Genomic DNA, 16,018 nt, shown 5'->3' with positions numbered 1-16,018 from the left:
GAACTTAATACTTTTCAGCAAGGATGCAGTGAATAAATATTTTGATCAGAAGTGTCAGTACAGACATTTAAATTGCCATTTCAAGTAAATGTTGTACTTTTGAACTTTCTATTTATCAGTCCTGAACCTTTCTATTTGTTAAAGGGCTAGTTTACCAAAAAATGAAAATTACCCCATGATTTACTCACCCTCAAGCCATCCTAGGTGTATAATACTTTATTTTTTCAGACGAATACAGTCAGAGTTATATTAAAAAATGTCCTGGCTCTTCCAAGCTTTATATTGGCAGTGAATGGCTGTTGATTTTGAAGTCCAATAAAGTGCATCCAACCATCATAAAAAAGTACTCAAAAAAGTGAATCAATGCGTTTGTGTAAAAAAAAAAAAAATCCTACACTCACTACACCGGTCACGAATTAGCAGTACAAAACGAGGATTTGTAAAGAAAAATGTCAGACAGTTTCGAGCCAAGAAGTGACAGGTTTTCCTTTGCTGTAAACAAAACTTGGTTCTCGTGAGAGTAGCATATTAACAGTACAACAGTTAGAGATTACGGTTTATAAAGTTTTAAATATGGATATTTTTCTTACACAAATGCATCGATTCACTTCAGAAGCCCTTTATTAACCCCTTGGAGCTGTGTGGAGTACTTTTATGATGGATGGACACACTTTTTTGGACTTTAAAATCTCAACACCCATTCACTTTCATAATAAAGCTTGGAAATCCAGGACATTTTTGAACAAGACTTTGTTTGTATTTGTCTGAAAGAAGAAAATTGTACCTTGGATGGCTTGAGGGTGAATTAGTCATAGGGTAATTTTCATTTTTGGATGAACTATCCCTTTAATATCACTGTTTCCACAAACATATTAATGAGCACAGTTGTTTTCAGAAATGTTTCTTAAGCAGCAAACCAGCATATTAGAATGATTTATGAAGGGTCATGTGACACTGAAGACTGTGTAATGATGCTGAAAATGAATCACAGAAATAAATTACATTTTAAAATATATTCGAGTAGAAAACAGGTACTTAAAATCGTAATAATATTGCAGAGTATTACTATATTAGTGCATATTTCAATGGAAAATTGCAGTCTTGTTGGGCATACGAGGCTTTTTTCAAAAACATTAAAATAATAAATTATAATTTAAAACTTTTAAAATATAATATATGTATTAAATATTAAATATTACATAATTTTTAATTTAACAGCATCAGTCAATATTAGATATGTTATAGCTGATATTCTATATTTGATTATGATGCACACTAAAATGCACAGACATAAAAATGCAAATCCAGACTTCAATAAGAATTATAATTCATGAATGAAAACATTTTGTAATATGATTTTGATGTACATTTTCCGAGGGAATGCAATGTCTGATTTTAAAATGCCTTTCAAAGGATGTATTTTGAGATTTTAAGTTTTGAACTGATACATAATTTCTTATGATTTCTATTGTGTGAAAAAGAAAAAGACAACGAAGAAAGTCTTTTGTGACAAAGGTCAGAACTCATGTTACGATGTAGATTTTTTAAGTTGCACTCTTGACATATATTAATCTATTACTTTTACTACATAATTTCTATCACAAAAATATGGTAAAATAGCTATTTAGGAGTTTTAGACCTTTCCAGCAATGTATAGTTTGTTATGATTAGATTAGGATTTATTTGTTTTACGGTAAAGTAAACTTCCTGCCTGGGGGACGGTGACAGTTAAAGGGTCAATATTGATGCCTAAATTCACTTTTTTCACCGCTTTTAATACAATTACTATTAGTTTTTACTTTTTAAATTATTGTTTATTTCATTTAATTATTTCCGTAAATAAAAAAAAAGGTTTTAGTGCAAGTCATCACATTTTGGTGAAAGATTACAAAGACAAACATTTTTGAAATATACGCACCGATTAATTGTTCACAATAGGGATGTGCACTACATTCATTGCTTGTTCATTGCTGCTCTGGCAAAGCATTGTTTATATAACTTATACATCTGTTCCATCCATTTTTCAGTTTGAGAAACCCTACAGTAGTGGAAACGGAGAATTGGTGTCATCCAAGGATTCTGCCAACTACAGCAATAATGAAATCTTCAGCAACCACAGTGAGTCAGTCATATTACCCCAGTCGCTAATCCCGAGTTGCACTTTTTTAAAGAAAGGAAGCGCATTAAGATCAAAATATACTGTACATTTATAGTTCTCTCTCATTTCATCCCATTTTCTGCCTGGTCCCACTCACTCTGTCACCAACTTGGTTGTAAAAGTCATTTTAAAGCTGCTTTTGCTTTCATGGGAATTTTTCATCCACTCTAACCTCATTGCTCTAAGCAGATCAGCATCATCAGTCTTTCCAGGTCATTATCCTCGCATAAAATCTTTGGGAATACAGTAATGCATTTGGTCAATAAAATGAGAGATGCAAATGGTTGCTGGAAATTGTAATCTACATTTACAGACCGACTCACTGGCCTCGGGCGACCACCTATGTGGCCTATAGGACAGGCTGGTCCTGTGACCAAACGTAAGCTTATTTTCCTCTTGAGCTCCAAACATATGATTAAGAAATACATACGGCTCTCCCAACCATCACTCCCTCATCCACGGCAAATACTTGACAATTCAGAGGCATCTGCTTTTAATTTGAACAGTGCTAAATAATTATATAGTGGCTAGTGCTGCAGCTCAAAGCGCAACTTTCCATGCTCTTGGTTTATGGATTTGCATAACATCCCAGAGCATCGTTTTGTGCCGACGTGCCTTTTCGCATGTTTTATTTGCTTAATAAAGCCAGTGTGACCTGTACTATAATAGTACGCTTGCACAAACTGACATGTTGTGGTGTTTCTATTGACTTTAATTCATTTGATTATGATTATGGACCTATTTGCTGTTTTTCTCATCAGGTTTGTCAAATGCAGTTTAGCAGGAAATTCCATCTCTTCCAAGCATGTGTGGTGGTGGTCGGTGGAGATGTTTGATCATATTTATCATGGAAACGTTTACCACAGAGTGTCATGCAAAATGACATTTATGCTAGGGGCGATTAAGAAGTGGCCTGGTACTTTCAGGAAAGCATTTAAAGATATGCTTTTTAACTGCGGAAATGAGTTTAGGAGGGAATTCCAATGCAGTCGTCATACGCTACTATTTAGAAGTTTGGTGATGGTAAGATAGGAGAATGAAAGAAAGAAGTTCTTATGCTCATCGAGGCTACATTTATTTGTCACTTTTTTTTTTTTTTTAGAATTGTGAGTTTATATCTTGGAATTCAGACTTTATATCAAGCGATCATGAGTTCATGTGTGTCACACCCCTGGACTACTTGTGTTGGTTTTTCCCTCATGTGCCCATATTTGTTTTTTCCCATATTTGCCTGTTCCTGCCCTCACTGTGTCATGATTAGTTAATCTCAGAATCTAATTCTGACAAAAAAGTCAGAATTGTGGGTTTATATCTCACAATTCTAACTTTATTTCTTAGAATTACAACTATATTTCTCAGAATTGCGAGTTTATATCTCTCAGTTCTAACTTTATAACATAATTGCAAGATTATATCACAATTCTGAGTAAAAAAAAGTAACATTTCGGGTTTGTGTTATGCAAATCTGAGAAAAAGGTTTTTGCGACTACTTCTTAGAACTTTATATTTCAGAATTGTGACTTCATTTCTCTGAATTGTGACTTTATTTCTCAGTCATGTGTTTATATCTTGCAATTCTGACTTTATTTCTCAGAATTGTGACTTTATTTCTCATAAATTGCGGGTTTATATTCCACAATTCTGACTTTAGAATTGCGACTTTATTACTCAGAATTGTGAGCTTATATCTCACAATTGTGACTTTATAACACGCAACTGCAAGATTATATCTTGCAATTCTGAGAAAAATAATTTATTATTAGGGCCCGAGCACCGGTGGTTGCTCCGTTCATCTGAATGGATGCGCAGCGCACCTGTATTTGATGAACCGTAAACTGGAGTGTGAAGGCACATGACTAGCCGTCGCTTTGTCTCACACACACGCGAAGAAAGATACAGAGCGAGAGAGTCTTATATGCCATGCAGAATTGATGCGCTACATGTAAACAACATTCTTTGTTGTATTTTCGTGTCAAAATAATGGAGTTCCTTTGGAATTGTTCAGCTTTTAAGAACTGCCTGTTCTACTATGCTACTATGCGCAAACTGCAATCTCATTGGCTGTCGCTCACCTATGATCGTCACTGTTTTGATTTCAGCAAATCAGATTGAGCAAACGCAGACAATGTGATTAATATTCATGAACCCACCAGTTTTTTTTCTATTTTTATAGAAACACTAAATGACAAACAATATCTTAAGCACCACCACCAGTTCAGTCAACATGATAAATATGCATTCACGCATGGTTATTCTAATTACTAGAGTTCTAATTACTAAAGTTTAATGCTAAATTATTATAATATCATATTATAATGCTTGACTGACTGATGCTAAGTATACTTTCAGATATTTCAAACAACTATAGATATTTATTATTAGTCTGGTGAATAAACAAACAAAACAAAAAAAAAATACTAGACAATGGCAATTCTATTGCCAAGGTGTCCATAAAAGATTGATAACATTTGTAATTTTTTTTTATTTGATTGGTGTCTGTCACATTGTCCCACAGCAACATTAAAATACATTATAGTAGATTAGTGTACAATGTTTTATAATAATAATTTATTCTATTTAGTGTCCATTTCATTCATTTAACATATTTAATATTGGGGACATCCAAGTTATTTGACATATTTGAGCATTTTTTTTAAAAAAAAAGTAACACAATAGTTACTTTCCCTGGTAATTAGTTACTTTTATAATGATTTAACTCAGTTACTAACTTGTGAGAAGTAACTAGTAACTATAACTAATTCCTTTTTTTAAGTAACATGCCCAACACTGTTTATTTCTAATAATTGTGAGTTTATATCTTGCAATTCAGACTTTATAATTTTAACTTTATTTCTAAGAATTGCTACTTAATTTCTCAGAATTGCAACTTTATTTCTCAGAATTGCAAGTTTATGTCTTGAAATTCTGACTTTATAACATAATTGTAAGATTATATCACAATTCTAAGAAAAAATATTATGCAAATCTGAGAAAAAAATTTGCAAGAATTGCAAGTTTCTATCAGAATTGCGACTGTTTCTCAGAATTGATATTTTACATCTAAGAATTGCTGCTTTATTTTTTCAGAATTGCGACTTTATTTCTCAGAACTTTTTTAAGTAACATGCCCAACACTGTTTATTTCTCATAATTGTGAGTTTATATCTCAAATTCTGACTTTATTTCCCGTAATTCAGAGAACAAAAATGGCGAATTTGTATTATGCAAAGCTGATAAAAATAAGTCAGAACTGTGAGATGTAAATTCACAATTGCAAGGAAAAAAGTCAGAATTGTGAGATAAAACTCTGAAAACTCTGAATTGCAAGTTTATATCTCACAATTTTAACTTTGCTATTTCATTTCTCAGAATTGCAACTTTATTTCTCAGAATTGTGAGTTTATATCTTGAAATTCTGACTTTATAACATAATTGCAAGATTATATCACAATTCTAAGAAAGAAAGTCAAATCGCGAGTTTGTATTATGCAAATCTGAGAAAGAAGTCAGAATTGCAAGTTTCTATCAAAATTACGACTATTTCTCAGACTTGCTAATTTACATCTAAGAATTGCTACTTTATTTCTCAGAACTTTTTTTAAGTAACATGCCCAACACTGTTTATTTCTCATAATTGTGAGTTTATATCTTTCGATTCAGACTTTAGAATTGCAACTTTATTAGTCAGAATTCTGACTTTATATCTCGTAATTGAGAGAAAAAAATGGCTAATTTGTATTATGCAAATCTGATAAATGTATGTCAGAATTGTGAGATAAAACTCACAGTTATTTTATTTAGCGGAAGAAACAGGCTTCCATATATATTAAAATATAATTTATTTTTGTGTTGCAAAGCAGAGTCTTCAGTGTTACACGATCCTTCAGAAATCATTCAAATATGCTGATTTGCTGCTCAAGAAACATTTTTCATTTTAGAAAGAACATTTCACATGAAATACAATGTTTTCTAACTTTGTAAATGTCTTTACTGTTGATTTAATGCATCCTTACTGTGTTATCTCCTGTGAAAAACACTTAGTGTACTGAGTGCTAGCGTAGGAGCCGTGTTTAGAAAGCGTCAGTGTGTGAGCATGTGTTTTATAGTCTTGTGTACTATAGGGCATGTGAGGTGAGGTTTAGACTCTTTGTGTTTCTGGACTGTCTCAGCAGAGGAAGGCAACACTCTTGTGCTCCCATTTTGGTAGGGATCAGTGGCGGCTGGCGCTTTTTTCTCCCGTGTGGTTTTGGTTTCAGTGCAGGGATGTAGCATTGTGGTGTACACACACACACACACACACACACACACACACACACACTAACGCACACATCCTCTAAGATTTTTCAGTCAAAACCATGAGAATATCATGTTTTCTTTTTGAACCCAACTTTCCAGAACATGCTCTACTCAGGGAGGAGATTAAGAGAGGGTGAAAAGTGGAAAAGTGAATAAACATCCACAAAACCATTAAAAATCATGAACTACCTTTTAAAAAAATATTTTTAAAACACTATTTATGCTCAAAGTAGTTTAATTTCGCTGTCCAACAGCGGACACACATGTATTAGAGGGGAATTCTGTTTATTTTGCCGAAAGTCATGAATATTTCCACCACATCTCAAATGATGTATAGTGATTAAAAACATTCTGTGCTGGAATAACACAAAAACATAGCATTTCTCATATTTCGTCTCAAGCTCATTACTGACGCTGTTCATATCAGCATTTCAGAATGATGTGACACTGAAGACTGGAGTAATGATGCTGAAAATTCAGCTTTGCGTCACAGAAATAAATTACGTTTTAAAATACATTCATACAGAAAATCGTTTATTTAAATTGCAATATTTTGATCAAATAAATGCAGCCTTGGTTAATAAGAGACTTTAAAAATCTTGGGTGATTGATAGTGTGTATTTGTGTGTGTTCATGTTTTTAGGTACGAAAATGTTTGAGATTGAGAGGGGCGTGCAGAAGCTGGACCTTACAGGAAAGAGACACGTGCATTTGCGAGCAGGGTCAGAGGTCAACCTCGTGAGCGTGGGGACGAAGCCAGCTAAACGAAATTCCTTCAGACGCTCCCTCGCTTTCTGCACTGAACGAGCACAGGTAACATCCTCCGACTCATAATTCCCTTACAATAAAAGTGTGCCAGTACCATGGTACAGTGATGATATCAGATTATAATACCACGGTACTTTAGTATTTAGTATTATTGAGATAACATAGTTTTTATTTTATATTTTGAATTCTTTATAAATATATTTTCCATTTTATTTTGAAAGTTTTATTAATTTTATTGTGCATTTTTATCATTTTTATTATTAGAAGAAAATATATTAATTATAAAACTTGTGAATAGTAAGACTTTTTTTCCTTGGAATACTATGCAAATTCATGATTTATATCAATATAATATCAATTTAGTATTATTGAGATAATATAGTTTTTTTTATATTTAGGGTTTTTTTAAATATATTTTTCACTTTAATTTCAAAGTTTTAATAATTTTGTTGTGTTTTTAGCATTTTTATTATTAATAAAAATGATTAATAATACAATTATAAAACTATTGTAAATAGTAGTACTTTGTTTTTCTTTAAATACTATGAAAATTCATGATTTATATCAATATAATATCAATTTAGTATTATTGAGATAATATAGTTTTTATTTTTTTTATTTTATAATTAGTTTATATATATATATATATATATTTCACTTTAATTTCAAAGTGTTAGTAATTTTGAACTGTAAAATATATACATTCATTTTAATTTGAAAGATTTAGTAATTTTGTTGTGCGTTTTTATAATTTTTATTATTCATAAAAATGATTAATAAAAAATATGTAAAACTATGGAAAATGTTTGGACATTTACCATAGTAGTACCGTTTGTTCCTTGGAATACTATGCAAATTCATGATTTATATCAACATAGAATCAAGTCAGTATAATTGAAATAATATTTTATATTTATAATTTTTGAAAATATATTTTTCATTTTTATTTTAATGTTTTAGTAATTTTGTTGTGCAATTTTATCATTTTTATTAATAAAAATGATTAGTAATAAAATTATAAAACTATTGTAAATGTTTGGACATTTAGGACATTTAGTTATTTTATTTTATATTTTTAATTTTTTTATTTTAAGTTTTGGTAATTTTGTTGTGCATTATAATTTTTATTATTAATAAAAAATAGTAATAATAAAATTATAAAACTATGGTAAAACTATTTGTACATTTACCATAGTAGTTCCTTGTTTGCCTTGGAGTACTATGCAAATTTGTGATTTATATCAACGTAGTATGAATATAGTATAATTTAAATAATAATAATAATTTTTATTTTATATTTTGATATAAATATCTTTTTTATTTTAATTTTAAAGTTTAAGTAATATTGTTGGGGATTTTTAGCATTTTTATCATTATTAAAAATAATAATGAAATTATAAAACTATGGTAAATGTTTACCATAATAATACCTTGTTTTCCTTGGAATACTATGCAAATTCATAATTTATATCAATATAGTATCAATTTAGTATCATTGAGATAATAATAAGTTTTTTTATGTATTTTTTAAATATATTTTTCATTTAATTTTTAAAGTTTAAGTAACTTTGTTGTCCATTTTTATTATTAAAAAATAATTAATAATAAAACTATAAAACTATGGTAAATGTTTGGAGATTTACCATAGTAGTACCTTGTTTTCCTTGGAATACTGTGCAAATGTATGATTTATATCAGTATAGTATCATTGAGATAATATTATAGTTTTTATTTTATATTTAGAATTTTTTAAGTATATTCTTCCTTTTAAATGTTAGTTATTTTGTTATGCAGTTGAATAATTTTTTTATTAATAAACATGATTAATAATAAAATTATAAAACTATGGTAAATGTCTGGACATATACCATACTAGTACCTTGTTTTCCTTGGAATACATGATTCATGATTCATATCAATATAGTAGCAATTTAGCATCATTGAAATAATATCATTTTTATTTTACATTATGAATTTTTAAAATATATTGTTCATTTCATTTTTTAAGTTTTAGTAATTTTGTGCATTTTTAGCATTTTTATTTTATTTTTTTTTCATTGCCTTTGTTTTTTTTACATGCCTTTATAGTTTTTATTATTTGTTATTTCTGTTTTTGTTATTTGCAACTTGCTGAAATTAAATAAGTTTAAGTTTCAGTAAACATTTGTTTTATTTCAAGTAACAATACCATGGTAACCTTAGTACATGGGGAAAAAAACATGGTAATACTATAGTATTTTATAAGGGCTGTTAGGAACAGTGTAATGTGGCAGTTGTGTGGCAGTAATGACTGAACCGCTGAAGTTTATTATTGCACTGCCACCTGTTGTTTGCATTGTGTAACTGCAACACTTTGCAACAAGCTAATATTGATTTGCAACATCAATTACATGAGACAAAAATGAGATTATTTCAAGTTCATTTCTGTATTTTTCAATATTTTCAGTATTTTGTTCCAAATAAAAAAACATTTTTGTCTACTGGTGCTTTGTTTGTCGGTTGTTGCTGCCGTTGTGAGTTCAGTAATTACAGTGGGTTGGATTGGGAGTCACTTCCTCCCAGAGGAGCAGAGAATAACGCTCAGATAAGAGCTGTTTTAACCCACCATTACATCCTACATCATCAAGCAAAGATGAGTGGACTCACTGGAGGAGCCTGATGACTTTTAAAAAGTATTTAGAAGTGGCTGTGACTCTTGTTTGAGTCATTTAGAATATTTCACTGTTTCATCCTATAAAAGGAAATGTGCATACCACACACTGACCTCTGCTTTTCTGTCTTTCAAAGGGGGGCTTCCTGACCCCACTCTTGAGAAGAACTGCCTCAGCAAAAAGCACCCTAAAAAAAGCCCCATCTGCCCTGTTTATCGAGCATGGCAGGGTCTTCCAAAGAAGGAAGGTAAGATTTCTTAAGGATGAGCTGAATGCACAGACTCCACATGAATTTGTGATTGTGTTGGATTTCCAGATGACTCAAAATGTTAAACAAAATGAAAATCATTGTCAGTATTTTTTGGTTTTCCAATACAGTTTTTTAAACATCCATAAATCAATACATTTACTCATACATTGACATCTTATTTATTTATATACAAACGGAACAAAATTAAGTGCTTAAAACATAAATATCTGTCAATGGGAAATGAAAATTCATGATTTATATCAATCTTTTATCAGTTTAGTATCATTGAGATAATGTATTTTTATATTTCAAGTTTTTCAAAAATATATTTTTTTTAATTTTAATTGTACAGTTTTAGTAATTTTGTGTGTTTTTATCATTTTTATTAATAAAAATGATTAATAATACAATTATAAAACTATGGTAAATGTTTGGACATGTTTTGAATACTATGCAAATTCATGATTTATATCAGTATAATATCAATTTAGTATCATTGAGATAATATTATAGTTTTTATTTTATATTTTGATTTTTTAAAATATATTTTTCATTGTAATTTCTTTTTGAATTAAGTAGATTTTTTTCTGAGCCCACTGGCAGATATTTGTCTTTTTTCACTTCATTTTGATTATTTTTATTATTTTTTTTTTTTTTTGCTTGTTTTATTTATCTTGATTTATAATTCATTGTGCCCTCTTTAGACATTTACATTTAGAGAACATAGTGATGCATTGTGTTTCCTTTTTTTATTACTTTTTTTTGGGGGGCTTAAAAAGGTCTTTAAAAAGTCTTAAATACACCTTAATGAAACTTGCAGAAACCCTAAAAAAAAAAAAAAAAATTAAAACATTAACTTGTTAAGTTAAAGCACTAAAATCACTAACTGGCAATAAATAACTAAAATTAAAACAAAAAATAAAATTATCCTGAATAGCTATGGTAAACAAAAAATAAATAAATAAAAATAACAAAATTACTTCAAATTACATCTGAAAATAAATAACTAAAATTAAAACAAAAATAAAATTATCCTAAATAGTAATTCTTAAACAAACAATAAATACATAAATAAACAAATAAATAAAAATAACAAAATTACTTAAAATTACATCTGAAAATAAATAACTAAAATTAAAACAAAAAAAATTATCCTAAATAGTAATTCTTAAACAAACAAACAATAAATAAATAAATAAACAAATAAATAAAAATAACAAAATTACTTAAAATTACATCTGGAAATAAATAACTAAAATAAAAACAAACCTAAATTGGTCCTAAATAGTAACACTTAAACAAATAAAAATAAGTATTAGCGTTTACTAATGCATTATTAAAATCACAAGTTGTGTTTGTTAATATTAATTAATGCACTGTAAACTAACATGAACAAACAATGAATGACTGTATTTTTATTAACTAACATTAATAAAGATTAATAAATAGTCTAATAAATGTATTGTTCATTGTACATTCATGTTAGTTAATACATTAACTAATGTTAACAAATGACACCTTATTGTAAAGTGTTACCTGTGTATTTAATATCAAATATTTACAAAAATTTTGTTAGTATATAACAGTAAACTAACACTGCTGTGACCTTTAACCTCTTTCTGTTTGTGTTTGTAGGAGTGGGAAACCAAAGCATCAGGTTGACAACAAGAGAAGATTCTCCCACATTCCCCTCAGATTGTCAATATAATATTGCACTGAAAATAATATTCTCTCCAAGCATGTGGATCATGCAGTGGTTTGGATTTGTAAAGTTTTTATTCTTTTTTTGGGGTACTTTTAAGAAATAACCAATCACTCTTTATCAGCATATTCTGTCCATAGGCAAACTTTTATCTTCACACAAAGGGTTGCAAGATTGAGGGAGCAACTGCAAAACATTTTTGAGATATTATTGAGATAATGCTGATGTATATTTCTTTAGAATTTAAAAATAAATTTGACACCAACATTTCAGGTATTGAATAACTCTGTCTAGAGAATGGCACATTTAATAATGCAGAGTTTAATGTTTATCATCTTAGCACAGTATTTATCCTTATGTAAATCACTTTGCACTGTTTTGAACCTAAACTGTGTTTGCGGTTTTCAGGAAGGCATTGTCATGGTCAAAATCAGGATTCGTCGGTGTGAAGATCAGACAGGATATGCGTGTCGCTAACTGATTATTGATTATCGAAGAGTAATTACCTCCTTCTTTTTTATTTTCACTAGACTCACAAATCTGTGGTAATTTATCAACATTTGTTCTTTTTATTCCAATGCACATACAGTATATTATGTGTTGAGCTTTTCTAATAACGTGCCTTAACCGTGTTTTTTATCCAAGTGTTTTTTTTTATGAAGCCTTGATTTGTCTTTACAGCTGAATAGATTTTGCTGGTATTAAAAGGTTTTTCTGTATAGTTTGGTAGCTTGGTTAAGATAGGACAGCCTAATATTGCTGTACAAAAGATAACTGTGGAGAACAAAAACACCACTGATGAACATATTTGTATGATAAATAAAATAATGCTGGATAAAGCAGCACTTCTGTGTCTACAAATCTCGTTCTTCTTTTCTGCTTGTTTTCTTTAGATACAGTATCATTCTGATGATGTCAAACAGTGCTGTTATCATCACAACAAAAGAGTTTGCATTTCGGTTTCCTCTGATGTGAAATGGTATCGTAGTGTATCATTTATGATTGCCGTAATGTGGTTAAAAGAAACAACACAAGTGCGTTCTGATGATTTTATTCAATGGGAACAGTTGGGATCTCTCTGCTGTTAGAGTAATATTCCAGATTGACAAGTTAAACTCAGCTGAGTTTAAAACTTCTTGGGAAAGAAAATAGTACTTATGGAGAAAAAAAAATACTTTAAAAGAACATACTTCAAAAATGTGAACTGAATGCAGTGTTTTCTGGCACTTGCATGTAATTGCAATTAGCTGAAAATGTTTTACTTTACACTTATATTAAATACTTACAGTGCCTTGCAAAAGTATTCATACCCCTTCGTTTTTTTTCATGTTTTATGTTGCAGCCTTATGTTAAACTGCTTTAAATTACTTTTTTCCCACATTAGTTCACACTCCATACACCTATAATGACAAAGCAAAAACAGATTTGTGATAACTTTGCCAGTTTATTAAAAATAAAACACTGAAATAAGTACATTGCATAAGTATTCATACCCTTAACTCAAGTCTTTTTGGGTATGATGTGACAAGTTTTACACATCAGCATTTGGCAATTATGTGCCATTCTTCTCCTCACCTCTTCACCTCTCAAGCTCTGTCAGCTTGGATGGGGGCTGGCAGACATTTTCAGGTTTCTCCAGAAATATTTAATTGCGTTCAAGCCAAGGCTGTGGCTGGGCCACTCAAGGACATTTACAGAGTTGTCTATAAGCCACTGTTGCTGTGTGCTTAAGGTCATTGTCCTTTTGGAAGGTGAACCTTCTGCCCAGCCTGAGGTTCTGAATGCTCTGGACTGGGTTTTCATTAAGGCTCAATCTCAGTATTTTGGTGCAGTGAGCTTTTCTTCTACTCTGACGAGTCCCTCAGTGCCTGTCGCTGAAAAACATCCCCACAGCATGAGGCTGCTACCAGCACACTTTACTATTAGGATGGTACTGTGCAGGTGATGAGCAGTGCTTGGTTTCCTTCAAACATGATGCTTGGAATTGAGGTTCATCAGACCAGAGAATCTTATTTCTCACAATCTGACGGTCCTTTAGCTCAGTCTGAGGGCTTCTTTGCAAATTCCAAGTGGGTCTTCCCCAGATCTGTGCCCTGATGCAGGCCTGTCTCTGAGCTCTACAGGCAGTTCTTTTGACCTCAGGGCTTGGTTTTTGCTCTGATATGCATTTTCAGCTGTTAGACCTTTTCTGAGAGGTGTGTGTCTTTCCAATCACATTCATTCAAATGAATTTGCCACAACTCCTCTTGAAGTGTATAGTAACATCTACAATTGATAAGAGTGCTCCTGAGCTACATTTCAAGTGTCTCAGAAAAGGGTATGAATACTTATGCAATGGAATCGATTCAGTTTTTTATTTCTAATAATTTGGCAAAGTTGACACAAACCCGTTTTGTGCTTTGTCATTATGGTGTGTGGAGTGTAGACTGATGTGGAAAAAAGTATTTAAAGCAGTTTAACTGTAAAAAATGGAGAATGAAAACTTTCGCAAGGCACTGTATACTTAAGAGTACTCTATATAACACATAATGTATTCTTTACATTCTGTCAATTTTATCACAATATACAAAGTACAATTTGTTCATTTTGAACGAATCTTTCATGTGACTAGTAAGGACATTTTCGAAAATTATATACGTTTTATATAAATGATTATATAAATTATATATAAATAATAAATACAGACATTGTTTATTTTTTCTTTGTTTAGATTTAAAAACAAAACAAAACATCAGCCTTACGACGACTAACTATGACGTCATAAAGCGATCTGTAAAGAAGCGTTCTAAATGACCCTTTTTTTCTGTAGTAACCCTGGGGTACTTTACTCACTGATCGGCACGAGTTTGTAAAAGCAGGTGAAGTCAGTATAGTTGCCCCCCCTGCCGGACTGTGGTGGTCTGTAGGTGTGCAGGGGGGGCCGTGTAGAGTCGTAAATGCTTGGTGTGGTGTAGTGTGTTGTATGTGGTGGGGAGTGTGAAACGGTGATTGACAACAGGAGGCCGGGGTGATTATTCTGTCTAACCAAATGAGATTTAATGGTTTATAGCAACCCCACCCGACCCCGCCCTTCATTAGTAATGCTTGTTAATCATCGTTAACACCTGCTATAAACCAGATTTATGAGTAGATAGTAATACATATTCAAAAGTAATGAGAAAAGTAAATTACCAAAATGCATGAAATGATATTCAATGAAATGCAATAAACTCAGAGCTAAAACTGAATGATTCTTGTGTTGTTGTGTCTTGTTTTAAACACTTCATACTCATGATTCAGATCCTGCAAGGTGTGATACAGCATCCAAAGACTTAAATGCATGTTTACATAAACTTGAAAATACAGTAGACAGAATACAAAAAACGTACATTTTCTATTCACGGACTGAACTGTGGACTGTAGGCCAGTGATAGGCCTTTGTTCAATTATATGGAAATCAGTGGCATAGCAAGTCAGACCTGAGCCCATACGCAAAAACATTTGTAGGGCCCCCCCAAAAGTTATTGGTTAATGTGGGCTCCAACACTCCTTATTGTTATCTTTCCTGAGGTAAATCACATTACATGACTAATCACAAGCTGTTTTATTGAAAATGCTTGGAAATAATATTTAATGTTTTCAAATCTATTCATTATTTCATTATATTATTTCACTATATATTATAAGTTTTGTTTCTTTTAATATAGCACAAGTCACGTCCTTTAACTTTATTCTGAAAATATTATGGCACTAAAATTATGCCATATTTACTAAATTACTTAATGCAAACACACTCTGGACACAGTGGTAAGTAAGTAAAAAAACGGGAAGACGGTGATAAGTAAGTAAAAAAAAAAAAAAACCTAACTACTCACATTTTAGTTGTAATTAATTTAATTTAATTCTCTGGGCCTTTCTTTCTGCAAATTCATCCATAATGTAGGCCTACCAGGTGCTTAATTTCAGGCTTCATGTATTCTCAGTGGAAAGAATGTCTGCATTCTATAGTCTTTCGATAAAGGAGAATTAAAAGTAAGAGAACTAAAACGGTTGCTGAAGATACATGTGACTTGCAAGCTGTCAACCTCACACAGTTTTTTTTTTATTATTAATTATTATTTTACTTGGCCGTGGCAATGCAGCACTTGCACATAGTTTTAAAAAAATGACGCAGCTCTATGACAGCAAAAGCCCTGCCAAAAAGACTATATATA

General features: G+C 31.0%; 1 protein-coding gene across 3 annotated transcripts in view; it reads left to right on the top strand.

The window, feature by feature from the left end:
* Positions 1-12,655, top strand: part of si:dkey-220o5.5 (actin filament-associated protein 1-like 2) — a 57,031-nt gene extending 44,376 nt beyond the window's left edge. For all 3 annotated transcript variants that reach the window (XM_051116626.1, XM_051116625.1, XM_051116627.1), the window contains 4 exons: positions 2,028-2,118; positions 7,098-7,267; positions 10,010-10,120; positions 11,759-12,655. In XM_051116626.1, coding sequence (XP_050972583.1) covers positions 2,028-2,118; positions 7,098-7,267; positions 10,010-10,120; positions 11,759-11,785 — 399 coding nt within the window. In that variant the 3' untranslated portion in view covers positions 11,786-12,655. The remainder of the gene's footprint in view (positions 1-2,027; positions 2,119-7,097; positions 7,268-10,009; positions 10,121-11,758) is intronic.
* The last annotated feature ends 3,363 nt before the right edge of the window (positions 12,656-16,018 follow it).

Source organism: Labeo rohita, chromosome 8 (genome assembly GCF_022985175.1).
Source record: "Labeo rohita strain BAU-BD-2019 chromosome 8, IGBB_LRoh.1.0, whole genome shotgun sequence".
In the NCBI taxonomy this organism is placed as follows: domain Eukaryota; kingdom Metazoa; phylum Chordata; class Actinopteri; order Cypriniformes; family Cyprinidae; genus Labeo; species Labeo rohita.
This window is presented reverse-complemented; position numbering and strand designations above follow the sequence as displayed.